This window comes from Bombus bifarius, unplaced genomic scaffold, assembly GCF_011952205.1.
Source record: "Bombus bifarius isolate JDL3187 unplaced genomic scaffold, Bbif_JDL3187 scf7180000009116_frag, whole genome shotgun sequence".
Classification (NCBI taxonomy): domain Eukaryota; kingdom Metazoa; phylum Arthropoda; class Insecta; order Hymenoptera; family Apidae; genus Bombus; species Bombus bifarius.
This window is the reverse complement of record NW_022884909.1, coordinates 4,779-17,083: the sequence shown is the minus strand read 5'-3', so window position 1 is coordinate 17,083 and position 12,305 is coordinate 4,779. Positions and strand designations below refer to the sequence as shown.

The 12,305-nt window shown below is 64.4% G+C and overlaps 2 protein-coding genes across 2 annotated transcripts; both read right to left on the bottom strand.

The window, feature by feature from the left end:
• Positions 1-75: 75 nt before the first annotated feature.
• Positions 76-4,452, bottom strand: LOC117213538 (the record flags this gene model as incomplete). Its single annotated transcript, XM_033458955.1, has 2 exons — positions 2,338-4,452; positions 76-2,262 (listed from the first exon to the last, which is right to left on the bottom strand). Coding segments are annotated over exons 1-2 (4,302 nt in total), but the record flags the coding sequence as incomplete, so codon positions are not given.
• A 3,171-nt stretch (positions 4,453-7,623) lies between these two features.
• Positions 7,624-10,965, bottom strand: LOC117213537. The gene is made up of 2 exons (XM_033458954.1): positions 8,584-10,965; positions 7,624-8,508 (listed from the first exon to the last, which is right to left on the bottom strand). Exons 1-2 carry the CDS (start codon positions 10,963-10,965, stop codon positions 7,624-7,626), a joined length of 3,267 nt encoding a protein of 1,088 aa, XP_033314845.1.
• Positions 10,966-12,305: the final 1,340 nt, after the last annotated feature.

Here is a 12,305-nt window from a genome sequence, read left to right as displayed (position 1 = left end):
CAGTTGCTCGAAGTGCGGTCCGAAGGTCCATCCGCTGTCGATCGTGAGACCCAGGTACCTCATCTGGCGTCTCACCGGGACCTCTTCTCCGCCGATGTTCACCGTCGATCCTGTGGGAGGCGTTCCTCTTCGTCGCTGGTCGAAGAACCACAGCGCCTCGGACTTGGCCGGCGACACCGTCAGGCCGAGCCTCCGAATGGCGCCCATCGCGCACGCCACGGCGTCTTCCGTCCGGTTCGCCGTGTCCTGCCACCATCGTCCCCCGGCCAGGACCAGGGTGTCGTCGGCGTAGCACACCATTCCAGCCCCGGGGGGCATCGGACATCGGAGGACCGAGTCGTAGGCCGTGATCCAGAGTATCGGACCCAGCACCGACCCCTGCGGAACGCCGCGCTCGATCCGTCTTCTTTCTTCCCCGTCCCTTCCGGCGTAGACGATGTATCTGTCGGAAAGGTACGCGCGGACGATCCCCACCAGGTACGCCGGAACGTCAAAGTGTCGCAGGGCTTCCACGATCCTGGCCCAGGGGATGGAGTTGAAGGCGTTCGTGACGTCGAGCGACACCGCCACCGCCACCCCTTCTCTGGAGACCTTGTCCTCGGCCATGGTCCTCAGCCTCTTCACCGCGTCCACGGTCGAGCGGCCGCGGCGGAATCCGTACTGGCTGTCGTGCCATCCGGGCGTCCTCCGGGTCATGTGAGCCTCCAGCCGGGCGGCGACGATCCTCTCCAGCATCTTGCCCACCTCGTCCAGCAGGCATATCGGCCGGTACGCGGACGGCGAGTCCGGCGGGCGGCCCTCCTTCCGTAACAGCACCAGCCTGGCCGTCCGCCATGTCCGGGGGTAGGCGCCCTCCTCCAGGCATCTGTCGAACAGGTGTCGCAGGCGTGGAGCCATGGTGACGATCGACTCCGCCCACGCTCGGCCCGGTATTCCGTCGGGGCCTGGCGCCACGTCGCGGGACGCCGTCCTCCTGGCTGCTTCGAAGAGTTCCTCGTCGCGGACTCGCAGCTCCTCGCTCCATCCCGTCGCGGTCGTCGTCGCCGCCTCCTCGTCGTCGTCGTCGGCGGAGGGGGAGGATGGCGCCGGTCGGCTCGCGTCCCTGTCGTCCGGCGGGAACAGCGTCCCGATGACGTTGTCCAACAGCGTCGGGTCCATGTCCGAGGTCAGCGGGGGCGCCGAAGGTCGTAGCTTCTTGGTGACCACTTTGTACGGCCGTCCCCACGGGTCGGATTCCACCTCCTCGATCAGCTCCGCCCAGCACCGAGATTTCGCGGTCTTGATCTCCCGCTGAAGAGTCCGTCTCGCCTCTCTGTACTCCTCGTAGAAGCGGGAAATCTCCTCCTCGTCGCGCGTCAGTCTGCGACGTCGGGCCCTTAGAAATCTTCTGCGGGCACGCACGCAGTTCTCTCGCATCTCGGCGATCTCCGGGGTCCACCAGTACGTTCCCTGGTCTCGTCCACCCCCCGGGACGGAGCGCGGCATCGAGGCGTCGCACGCCGCGGTCATGTATCTTCGGAGCTCCTCCGCCTCCTCGTCGATACTTCCTCGCTCGGTCGTCCGTCGGGCGTCCCAGCTCCAGGCGGACACGGTCGTGGCCGCCCGCAGCATCTCCTTGTCCATCTCCTTCAGGCGCCATCGCAGCGGCGGCGGGCGGCGACGGTTCTCTCTCGGTCCTCGTCGTCTTCTCCCGGCGTCGTCCTCGGACCCCAGGGTCACCTCCATCAGAATGTAGAGGTGGTCGGACAGCGTTTCCACCCCCTCGGCCACTCTCCAGTCGCGGATTCGCCTGAGCAACTCCGGGGTAGCCCACGTGATGTCCACCACGGAGGATCCTCTCCACGCCACGCAGGTGCTCACCGAGCCCCTGTTCGCCAGCAGGAGCCCCAGACTCGCTGCCCAGTCGGTGAGCATCCTACCACGGGAGTTGGTCCTTGGGTTTCCCCATTGCGTCGAGTGGGCGTTGAAGTCCCCCAGCACGAGCACCTGGCGGGGGAGGCATCTTCCGATGCACTCGCCGACTCGGTCCAGGAAGTCCCCGTACGCGGCCAGGTCGATGTTCGGAGAGACGTACACCGCCACCACCGCCGCTCCCAGCCACTCGACCGCGACGAAGCCGCTGCCACGGTCCAGTAAGAAGCACGAGGCCGACGTCCACGTTATCCCGGCGGATCCGTCCAGGTCCCCGATCCAGTTGGGCGAGTCGGGTATACGATGCGGTTCCGCCACCGCCGCTAGGGCCACCTCGTTCTCCCGGATGGTCTGGAAGAGCAGGTCTTGCGCTCTTCTCGACCTACCGAGATTGCATTGCAGCAGGCGCTTGAACTATGCCGTCACCTCCATGGCCTCCTCCCGGCCATCCGCCGCTGCTGCTGATTCGGCGGCGCTTCCTGGTGTCCCTGCCGCGGCGACTGCTGCTGCTGCTACCGCTGCTGGTTGGCGGATGGGTCTCCTCCTCTTGACCTTAGGGGGGTTGCATGCATCTCCACCCATCCTGTGATTCGCGGGTGCCCCGAGCGACTCGCAAAGCGGACATTTGGGAGCGGAGGCCGGACAGCCTCTGGCGCGGTGTCCGCTCCCGCCGCACCTGTAGCACAGGTGTCCACGGTCTTCGCCGGAAACGCAAGTGGCGCGCACGTGCCCCAGCTCCAGGCACCTGAAGCACTGCAACGGGCGCTTCGGCACGGCCCTTATCCTCGCCGTTGACCAGCCCAGGGCTATCTTCTCCGCCTGGGCCAGCTTGCGGGCTGCTGCCGCCGGGCACTTGATCCATGCAGACCCGAGGCCGCCTCTGGTGGCGCCGATCTCGCCCACCTGCACCTCTGCGCTGCCGCATCCCGCCGCCAAGGCCAGTGCTCTTCGCAGCTCCTCCTTCTTGACCGAGATGTCTATCCCGGTCACGCGTAACTCCGCCATCCTGGTCGGTGTGGCGATTCTCACCGCCGTCGGGTCCAGGGTCTCGGCCAGCCGCGACGCCAGTAGCGTCGCCTTTCCCCTGTCCTTGTCACCGGGGACTTGAATTATAATGGCGCCCGTCATCGCCTTCTTCATCTCCAGGCGCTCCGTGCCAAGCTCCGATAGTGGAATCCTCGTCCTCGCCGCTTCCAGGACGTCGGCGTACGACATCCTCGCTCCCTCGTTCAACGTCAGGGTCACCGCGGATGTTCGCGGTGCGCGAGGGGGCGTGACCACCTTGGGTGTCCGCGGTGGTCCTCTCTGCGTCGCAGGGGCGCTCGTCTTCGGTGCGCCCGTCGTGCCGCCGGGCTGGGGTTGCTGCTGCCGCGGTACCCGCGTCGGTGGTGGCGCGGTCGATCCTTTCCTCGCCGCCTCTGCTCCGGTGGCGGCGGCGACGGCTGCCTTCTTCCCGTTCGCCGTCTTCTTGTTTCTCCTCCGCTTCTTTTTCGTCTCCACCAGCTCCCATCCGCCGTCCTCCCGTTCCCTTCGGGTCGGCGTCGGCTGGGCCGCGGGAGGGTCGACGGGGCGGTCCCCGCTGGGTCGTCCTTCGGGGGTGCGTTGCCGTCGTGCATCCCCGAATCGTTCCTCGATTGTCCTGAGAATGGAGGGTCCCAGTTCCCGGACCGCTCTTTCCAGGGCGTCCAGCCGCGTCCTGTCGTTTCCGCCTTCCCACGGCGGGCGGACGTATTCGGGCGCCGCGCCGGCGCATCGCGGGCACTCGTTGACGTGGGCGGCCAGTCTCCTCAGTTCCTGGCGGAGGGCCGCGTTCTCCCCCTCCAGCATGGACAGCCTCGCGTCCACGTCGTCGCCGGCGCCTCGCGCTGGCCTCGCCCTCCTTGAAGATTCCTCGTTCCACGCGGCGGTGATATAGCTCGCCGCGTTTTTAAGGGATCTGATGTAGGTCCCCTTCAAGTTCGACGACGTCGTCGCGACGTGCATTATCTCCGACACGTGCATCGTCAAGCCCGCGCTGATTTCCGCCGGGGAGCTCGTCTTCATCTGCACCTCCAACTCCTCCGACACCTCCGGTGTCGTCGTGGCTCCTGTTCTCTTCCTCTTGCCCCTGGACGCCATCGAAGCCAGCGACGAACGCGAGGCGAACGAGGCGACCGACTCCTCGTCGTCGGACCTCGCCCGCCCCCGCGATCCCCCCGCCACCGGTGACGTACCGTCGTCCATCGTGGCCGGCGCGAGAAAAACGTACTCGGACCTGTTCGCGGATCTCAGCGAACGTCTCGTCGCCTTCCTCGGAGGCTCCTCCGCGGTCTCCGTCCTGTCATCCTCTGGATGTCCTCCCGTGGTTATCCTCCTCCTCTCTCCTGCTGTTCCGTCGCCAGTCGTAGTAACGCGTCCGGGGGCCTGACGGTCCACCCCCGAACGGCCGTGGTCGCGAGATATCGACGCAGCGGGGCCCACTTTACTACCCACGACTGCGCCGGTACTGGGGTATCCCTCCCCTGCACCGTAAACGTTGTCATTTATTTTCTCCATGTCCATATTTCTTTGTTTGTTTGTTTGTTCTTTTGTCTTCGCCAATGTAATCGACAAAATCTCCGTCCTGGAGCCACTCGCTCTTTCGCGCGCTGCCCCTGTCGAATGCGGACCAGGGCGACAGGTGTGCCGCGCGAGATGGTAAGGTAAGTGGTCTGTTCCACCGCGGGTAACTACTTCCACCGTGGGTAACTCGTTCCACCTTCGGTAACTAGTTCCGACGTCGGTAACTTGTTCCGCCGTCGGTAACGTAGTTCTCGCAACTACCGCACTAGCACTACACTGTAGTTCACTGGCCTCCCGCGAGACGCCGTCACGCGTCCGCGTCGCGCGTCACTACGCTGGCCGCCAAGATGGCCGCCAAGATGGCTGCCTCTTCCCTCGTGGCAACACCGACACTTTTAACTCTAATAACAGTTTTAATTCATCGATTTCCACCAAACTTTTTGCACACGCCTATTCCTCACCACTAGCACTTCACTTTCACCCTAATCCTTCCACTGCACTCTTCGATTTTTCCACATATTTCGGTCACGGAATACGGAGCGACGCGCACGTGTCCGTCCTACTTGCCGCCATATTGGAACCCAACCTTTTTTTTTTTTTTTTTTTTTTTTTACGTGGAGAAATCCTCATGGACACCCGCTAGCGGGTAGTGTCGGACTCTTACCGACTAAAACTCCACGGTGGCCTGTCCTGACGCCTGAGTCGAGATGCACCCGGGATCTCTCCCGAATTACTACCGGTTACCCCCGGGCGTCTATCTCTCCTTTCGTCGAAGGGAGGCGTCCTGTTCTTCTTCTTGGACCGCTAGGGGGGGACCACGCCCCCTAGCGCCTCGCTCCTGCTGCTTCGTCCTGGGACCCCGTCCCCTGAAGCCCCTTCCTGGTTTCCACGCGCTGCTACGGCGGGCGTGGTGGCGCCGGTGGTGGCGTCGCGCCCCTGTGGCGCGCGGTATTCCTAGGGCGCTGCGATGTCCTGGACGGGTCGCGAGCTCGTTCCCTTATCCTTTCCGCCCGCTCCTTCGCCAGCATCACATGCTCGCAGTAGGTGCGGACAGCGGCGTACTCCTGGCGCCCTCTGAGCATGGCCGCGACGACCGCTTCTGGGGCTAAGCTCTCGCCGATTTCGAGCCGTAGGACGCGTCGTGGTTCCGCCCACGCCGGACAGAACTCCAGCGTGTGCTGCGCCGTGTCCTCCTCTTCCTCGCAGTGGTGGCAGACGGACGTCGCCTCTCGCCGAATCCTTAGCAGGTACTCGCCGAATACTCCGTGGCCGGTGAGCACCTGCGTCATCCTGAAGGTCAGCGGTGCTCCGCCTCGATCCCTCCACGTCTCCCAGTTGGGAAGCACGGCGCGAACGGCCCGGTGCGGCCGCACGGCGTCCTCCTGGATCAGCTGCGAGCGCCATCGTTCCCAGACCTCCTTCTTCGCCTCCTCCCGGATGTTCGAGGCCGGCTGGCCAGAGGTGGATGGCGTCGGGTTCCTCCTTTGGTGTTCGTATACGCGTTCGAGCGCCAGGGCTTGCAGCTCGAACGGCGGGGACGCCGCTAGCACGGTCGCCGACGCGTACGATGTCGTCCTGTAGCCTCTCGCGATGCGGATAGCGGTCGTCCTCTGCAGCCTCCGCAGCAAGGTCAGGCTGCGGCGACTGGTCGCCAGGCTTCTGGCCCAGACGGGTGCCCCGTAGAGAACTCGGGACCGGACTACTCCCTCGTAGAGTCGGCGTACTCTCGATCCTGCTCCGCCGATGTTCGGTAGGAGGCCGCACAGGGCGTTGGCCGCGGCCGTCGCCTTCGGGACCAGTTGCTCGAAGTGCGGTCCGAAGGTCCATCCGCTGTCGATCGTGAGACCCAGGTACCTCATCTGGCGTCTCACCGGGACCTCTTCTCCGCCGATGTTCACCGTCGATCCTGTGGGAGGCGTTCCTCTTCGTCGCTGGTCGAAGAACCACAGCGCCTCGGACTTGGCCGGCGACACCGTCAGGCCGAGCCTCCGAATGGCGCCCATCGCGCACGCCACGGCGTCTTCCGTGCGGTTCGCCGTGTCCTGCCACCATCGTCCCCCGGCCAGGACCAGGGTGTCGTCGGCGTAGCACACCATTCCAGCCCCGGGGGGCATCGGACATCGGAGGACCGAGTCGTAGGCCGTGATCCAGAGTATCGGACCCAACACCGACCCCTGCGGAACGCCGCGCTCGATCCGTCTTCTTTCTTCCCCGTCCCTTCCGGCGTAGACGATGTATCTGTCGGAAAGGTACGCGCGGACGATCCCCACCAGGTACGCCGGGACGTCAAAGTGTCGCAGGGCCTCCACGATCCTAGCCCAGGGGATGGAATTGAAGGCGTTGGTGACGTCGAGCGACACCGCCACCGCTACCCCTTCTCGGGCGACCTTGTCCTCGGCCATGGTCCTCAGCCTCTTCACCGCGTCCACGGTCGAGCGGCCGCGGCGGAATCCGTACTGGCTGTCGTGCCATCCGGGCGTCCTCCGGGTCACGTGAGCCTCCAGCCGGGCGGCGACGATCCTCTCCAGCATCTTGCCCACCTCGTCCAGCAGGCATATCGGCCGGTACGCGGACGGCGAGTCCGGCGGGCGGCCCTCCTTCCGTAACAGCACCAGCCTGGCCGTCCGCCATGTCCGGGGGTAGGCGCCCTCCTCCAGGCATCTGTCGAACAGGTGTCGCAGGCGTGGAGCCATGGTGACGATCGACTCCGCCCACGCTCGGCCCGGTATTCCGTCGGGTCCTGGCGCCACGTCGCGGGACGCCGTCCTCCTGGCTGCTTCGAAGAGTTCCTCGTCGCTGACTCGCAGCTCCTCGCTCCATCCCGTCGCGGTCGTCGTCGCCGCCTCCTCGTCGTCGTCGTCGGCGGAGGGGGAGGATGGCGCCGGTCGGCTCGCGTCCCTGTCTTCCGGCGGGAACAGCGTCCCGATCACGTTGTCCAACAGCGTCGGGTCCATGTCCGAGGTCAGCGGGGGCGCCGAAGGTCGTAGCTTCTTGGTGACCACTTTGTACGGCCGTCCCCACGGGTCGGATTCCACCTCCTCGATCAGCTCCGTCCAGCACCGAGATTTCGCGGTCTTGATCTCCCGCTGAAGAGTCCGTCTCGCCTCTCTGTACTCCTCGTAGAAGCGGGAAATCTCCTCCTCGTCGCGCGTCAGTCTGCGACGCGGGCCCTTAGAAATCTTCTGCGGGCACGCACGCAGTTCTCTCGCATCTCGGCGATCTCCGGGGTCCACCAGTACGTTCCCGGTCTCGTCCACCCCCCGGGACGGAGCGCGGCATCGAGGCGTCGCACGCCGCGGTCATGTATCTTCGGAGCTCCTCCGCCTCCTCGTCGATACTTCCTCGCTCGGTCGTCCGTCGGGCGTCCCAGCTCCAGGCGGACACGGTCGTGGCCGCCCGCAGCATCTCCTTGTCCATCTCCTTCAGGCGCCATCGCGGCGGCGGCGGCGGGCGGCGACGGTTCTCTCCCGGTCGTCGTCGTATCGTCCCGGCGTCCTCGGTCCCCAGGGTCACCTCCATCAGTACGTAGAGGTGGTCGGACAGCGTTTCCACCCCCTCGGCCACTCTCCAGTCGCGGATTCGCCTGAGCAACTCCGGGGTAGCCCACGTGATGTCCACCACGGAGGATCCTCTCCACGCCACGCAGGTGCTCGCCGAGCCCCTGTTCGCCAGCAGGAGCCCCAGACTCGCTGCCCAGTCGGTGAGCATCCTTCCACGGGAGTTGGTCCTTGGGTTTCCCCATTGCGTCGAGTGGGCGTTGAAGTCCCCCAGCACGAGCACCTGGCGGGGGAGGCATCCTCGGATGCACTCGCCGACTCGGTCCAGGAAGTCCCCGTACGCGGCCAGGTCGATGTTCGGAGAGACGTACACCGCCACCACCGCCGCTCCTAGCCACTCGACCGCGACGAAGCCGTTGCCACGGTCCAGCGAGACGCACGAGGCCGACGTCCACGTTATCCCCGCGGATCCGTCCAGGTCCCCGATCCAGTTGGGCGAGTCGGGTATACGGTGCGGTTCGGCCACCGCCGCTAGGGCCACCTCGTTCTCCCGGATGGTCTGGACGAGCAGATCTTGCGCTCGTCTCGACCTACCGAGGTTGCATTGCAGCAGGCGCTTGAACTATGCCGTCACCTCCATGGCCTCCTCCCGGCCATCCGCCGCTGCTGTTGGTGGTTCGGCGGCGCTTCCTGGTGTCCGTACCGCGGCGGCTGCTGCTGCTACCGCTGCTGGTTGGCGGGTCGGTCTCCTCCTCTTGACCTTCGGGGGATTGCATGCCTCTCCGCCCATCCTGTGATTCGCGGGCGCCCCGAGCGATTCGCACAGCGGACACTTGGGAGCGGAGGCGGGACAGCCTCTGGCGCGGTGTCCGCTCCCGCCGCACCTGTAGCACAGGTGCCCTCGGTCTTCGCCGGATACGCACGTGGCGCGCACGTGCCCCAGTTCCAGGCACCGGAAGCACTGCAACGGGCGCTTCGGCACGGCCCTTATCCTCGCCGTTGACCAGCCCAGGGCTATCTTCTCCGCCTGGGCCAGCTTGCGGGCTCCTGCAGCCGGGCACTTGATCCATGCCGACCCGAGGCCGCCTCTGGTGGCGCCGATCTCGCCCACCTGCACCTCCGCGCTGCCGCATCCCGCCGCCGAGGCCAGTGCTCTCCGCAGCTCCTCCTTCTTGACCGAGATGTCTATCCCGGTCACGCGTAGCTCCGCCATCCTGGTCGGGGTGGCGATTCTCACCGCCGTCGGGTCCAGGGTCTCGGCCAGCCGCGACGCCAGTAGCGTCGCCTTTCCCCTGTCCTTGTCGCCGGGAACTTGGATTATAATGGCGCCCGTCATCGCCTTCTTCATCTCCAGGCGCTCCGTCCCGAGCTCCGATAGCGGAATCCTCGTTCTCGCTGCCTCCAGGACGTCGGCGTACGACATCCTCGCTCCCTCGTTTAACGTCAGGGTCACCGCGGATGTTCGCGGTGCGCGAGGGGGCGTGACCACCTTGGGTGCCCGCGGTGGTCCTCTCTGCGTCGCGGGGGCGTTCGCCTTCGGTGCGCCCGTCGCGCCGCCAGGCTGGGGTTGCTGCTGCCGCTGTACCCGCCTCGGTGGTGGCGCGGTCGATCCTTTCCTCGCCGCCTCTGCTCCGGCGGCGGCGGCGACGGCTGCCTTCGTCCGGTTCGCCGTCTTCTTGTTTCTCCTCCTCTTCTTCTTTGTTTCCACCAACTCCCATCCGCCGTCCTCCCGTTCCCTTCGGGTCGGCGTCGGCTGGGCCGCGGGAGGGTCGACGGGGCGGTCCCCGCTGGGTCGTCCTTCGGGGGTGCGTTGCCGTCGTGCGTCCCCGAATCGTTCCTCGATTGTCCTGAGAATGGAGGGTCCCAGTTCTCGGACCGCTCTTTCCAGGGCGTCCAGCCGCGTCCTGTCGTTTCCGCCTTCCCACGGCGGGCGGACGTATTCGGGCGCCGCGCCGGCGCATCGCGGGCACTCGTTGACGTGGGCGGCCAGTCTCCTCAGTTCCTGGCGGAGGGCCGCGTTCTCCCCCTCCAGCACGGACAGCCTCGCGTCCACGTCGTCGCCGGCGCCTCGCGCTGGCCTCGCCCTCCTCGCGGATTCCTCGTTCCAGGCGGCGGTGATATAACTCGCCGCGTTTTTGAGGGACCTGATGTAGGTCCCCTTCAGGTTTGACGACGTCGTCGCGACGTGCATTATCTCCGACACGTGCATCGTCAAACCCGCGCTGATTTCGGCCGGGGAGCTCGTCTTCATCTGCACCTCCAACTCCTCCGACACCTCCGGTGTTGTCGTGGCTCCCGTTCTCTTCCTCTTGCACCTGGACGCCATCGAAGCCAGCGACGAGCGCGAGGCGAACGAGGCGACCGACTCCTCGTCGTCGGACCTCGCCCGCCCCCGCGATCCCCCCGCCAACGGTGTCGTACCGTCGTCCATCGTGGTCGGCGCGAGAAAAACGTACTCGGACCTGTTCGCGGCTCTCGGCGAACGTCTCGTCGCCTTCCTCGGAGGCTCCTCCGCGGTCTCCGTCCTGTCATCCTCTGGATGTCCTCCTGTGGTTATCCTCCTCCTCTCTCCTGCTGTTCCGTCGCCAGTCGTATAAACGCGTCCGGGGGCCTGACGGTCCACCCTCGAACGGCCGTGGTCGCGAGATATCGACGCAGCGGGGCCCACTTCACTACCCACGACTGCGCCGGTACTGGGGTATCCCTCCCCTGCACCGTAAACGTTGTCGTTTCTGTTCTCCATTTCCATGTTTTTTGTTTGTTTTTCGCCAAGGTCGTCGTCGAAGTCTCCGTCCTGGTGCCACTCACTCTTTCGCACCCTGCCCCGGTCGAAGCCGGTGCAGGGCGACAGGGAGCCCCGCGAGAAGGTGAGGTGAGTGGTCTTGACAGGCATGGGCCCGCCAACTTCTCCGAAGTTCTCCGCACCGGATCGGCGAACCGACGGGTGCCAAGGGCACCGATCGGCCGCCACCCGACTGTAAGAGAACATCAGATCCATCGGGGTTTCCCAGGGCATGGTCCTATGCCCCGGGAACCCATGCCCGCCTCGTGCTCCCCAACCTAACCCCAACCTAACCCCAACCTAACCTAACCCCAACCTAACCCCAACCTAACCCCAACCTAACCCCAACCTAACCTAACCCCAACCTAACCCCAACCTAACCCCAACCTAACCCCAACCTAACCCCAACCTAACCCCAACCTAACCCCAACCTAACCCCAACCTAACCCGAACGGTGTCCAACGTTGTCCCACGGCGTCCAGCGTTGCAGTACAGTGTGCAATGCAATAGCGTCCAGCGTTATCCAACATTGTCCCACGGCGTCCAACGTTACAGTACAGTACAGTGTAGGTCATCCAAGATTCTTTCGTGGCTTTTGGTGATCCATACTGGACCAACGACGTCCCACGGTGTCCAACGGTGTCCCAGGGTGCAGTCCAGTCTAGATCATCCATAATTCTCTTAGAGGATTTTGGTGATCCAAACTGGACTGGTGCGTAGTTCTTGGCTTGGTATCGTTTTCCAAAGATTAGTCAACTGATTAATTTTTTTGGAAAGCGATGCCAATTACCAGGTCTCACCACGAGGAGGTGACAATGCACGTATGCACGTACCCCCGTACGCGAGATAACCCCGAGATTCGGCGGAAAGCCCCAGGATTGACCGTAACTCGATTCCTGTTTCGCCGTTCGAAACTTACACGAGTCGCGGTCGATAGCGCCGACCGATGATGCTAGTGATCCACGGGTAAGTCAGAAGTGGATCCAGCAAATAGGCCAGGCCAGCAACTTAACACACTCCAACTGAACGTGTGGAACCCGGGGGTGGACCGCTGAACAGGATTACGAAGGCAAGATGCCTCAACTGAACAGTGGGGTCCACTCACGGGGACGGACCGCTGAACAGGATTACGAAGGCATTGACCTCAACTGAACAGTGGGGTCCAGTCGGGCCCGAACAGAATTACGGAGGACGTGAAATTGCAGGTCCCTGACCGAGTACCAAAGTACCAATCGGACAGGACTGCGGGTCCACGACTGAATCCCCAACAGATTCGCAAGCATCACCGGCGCGACGACAACACCCGCGATCCGATGCGAACGTCGAGCAGTCGTCGAGCAGTCACCCAGACAGAGGTTTCCTTGGGGCGACTTACGAATCCAAAGAGTTGGCCAGTGCACGTTGACCCGCACGTACCCGGAATACGCGCAAGCGAGTACGTCACGCTACGGTTTGAAAGAACTGAGCGACCGTGAACCGATAACTCGTGGGAACAATTTTTTCAATGTGGTAAGCGAGGAGATCACGAGAGACGAGATTTTTCTTTTTCTTTTTCGTTCTAAGGTGGATAAATG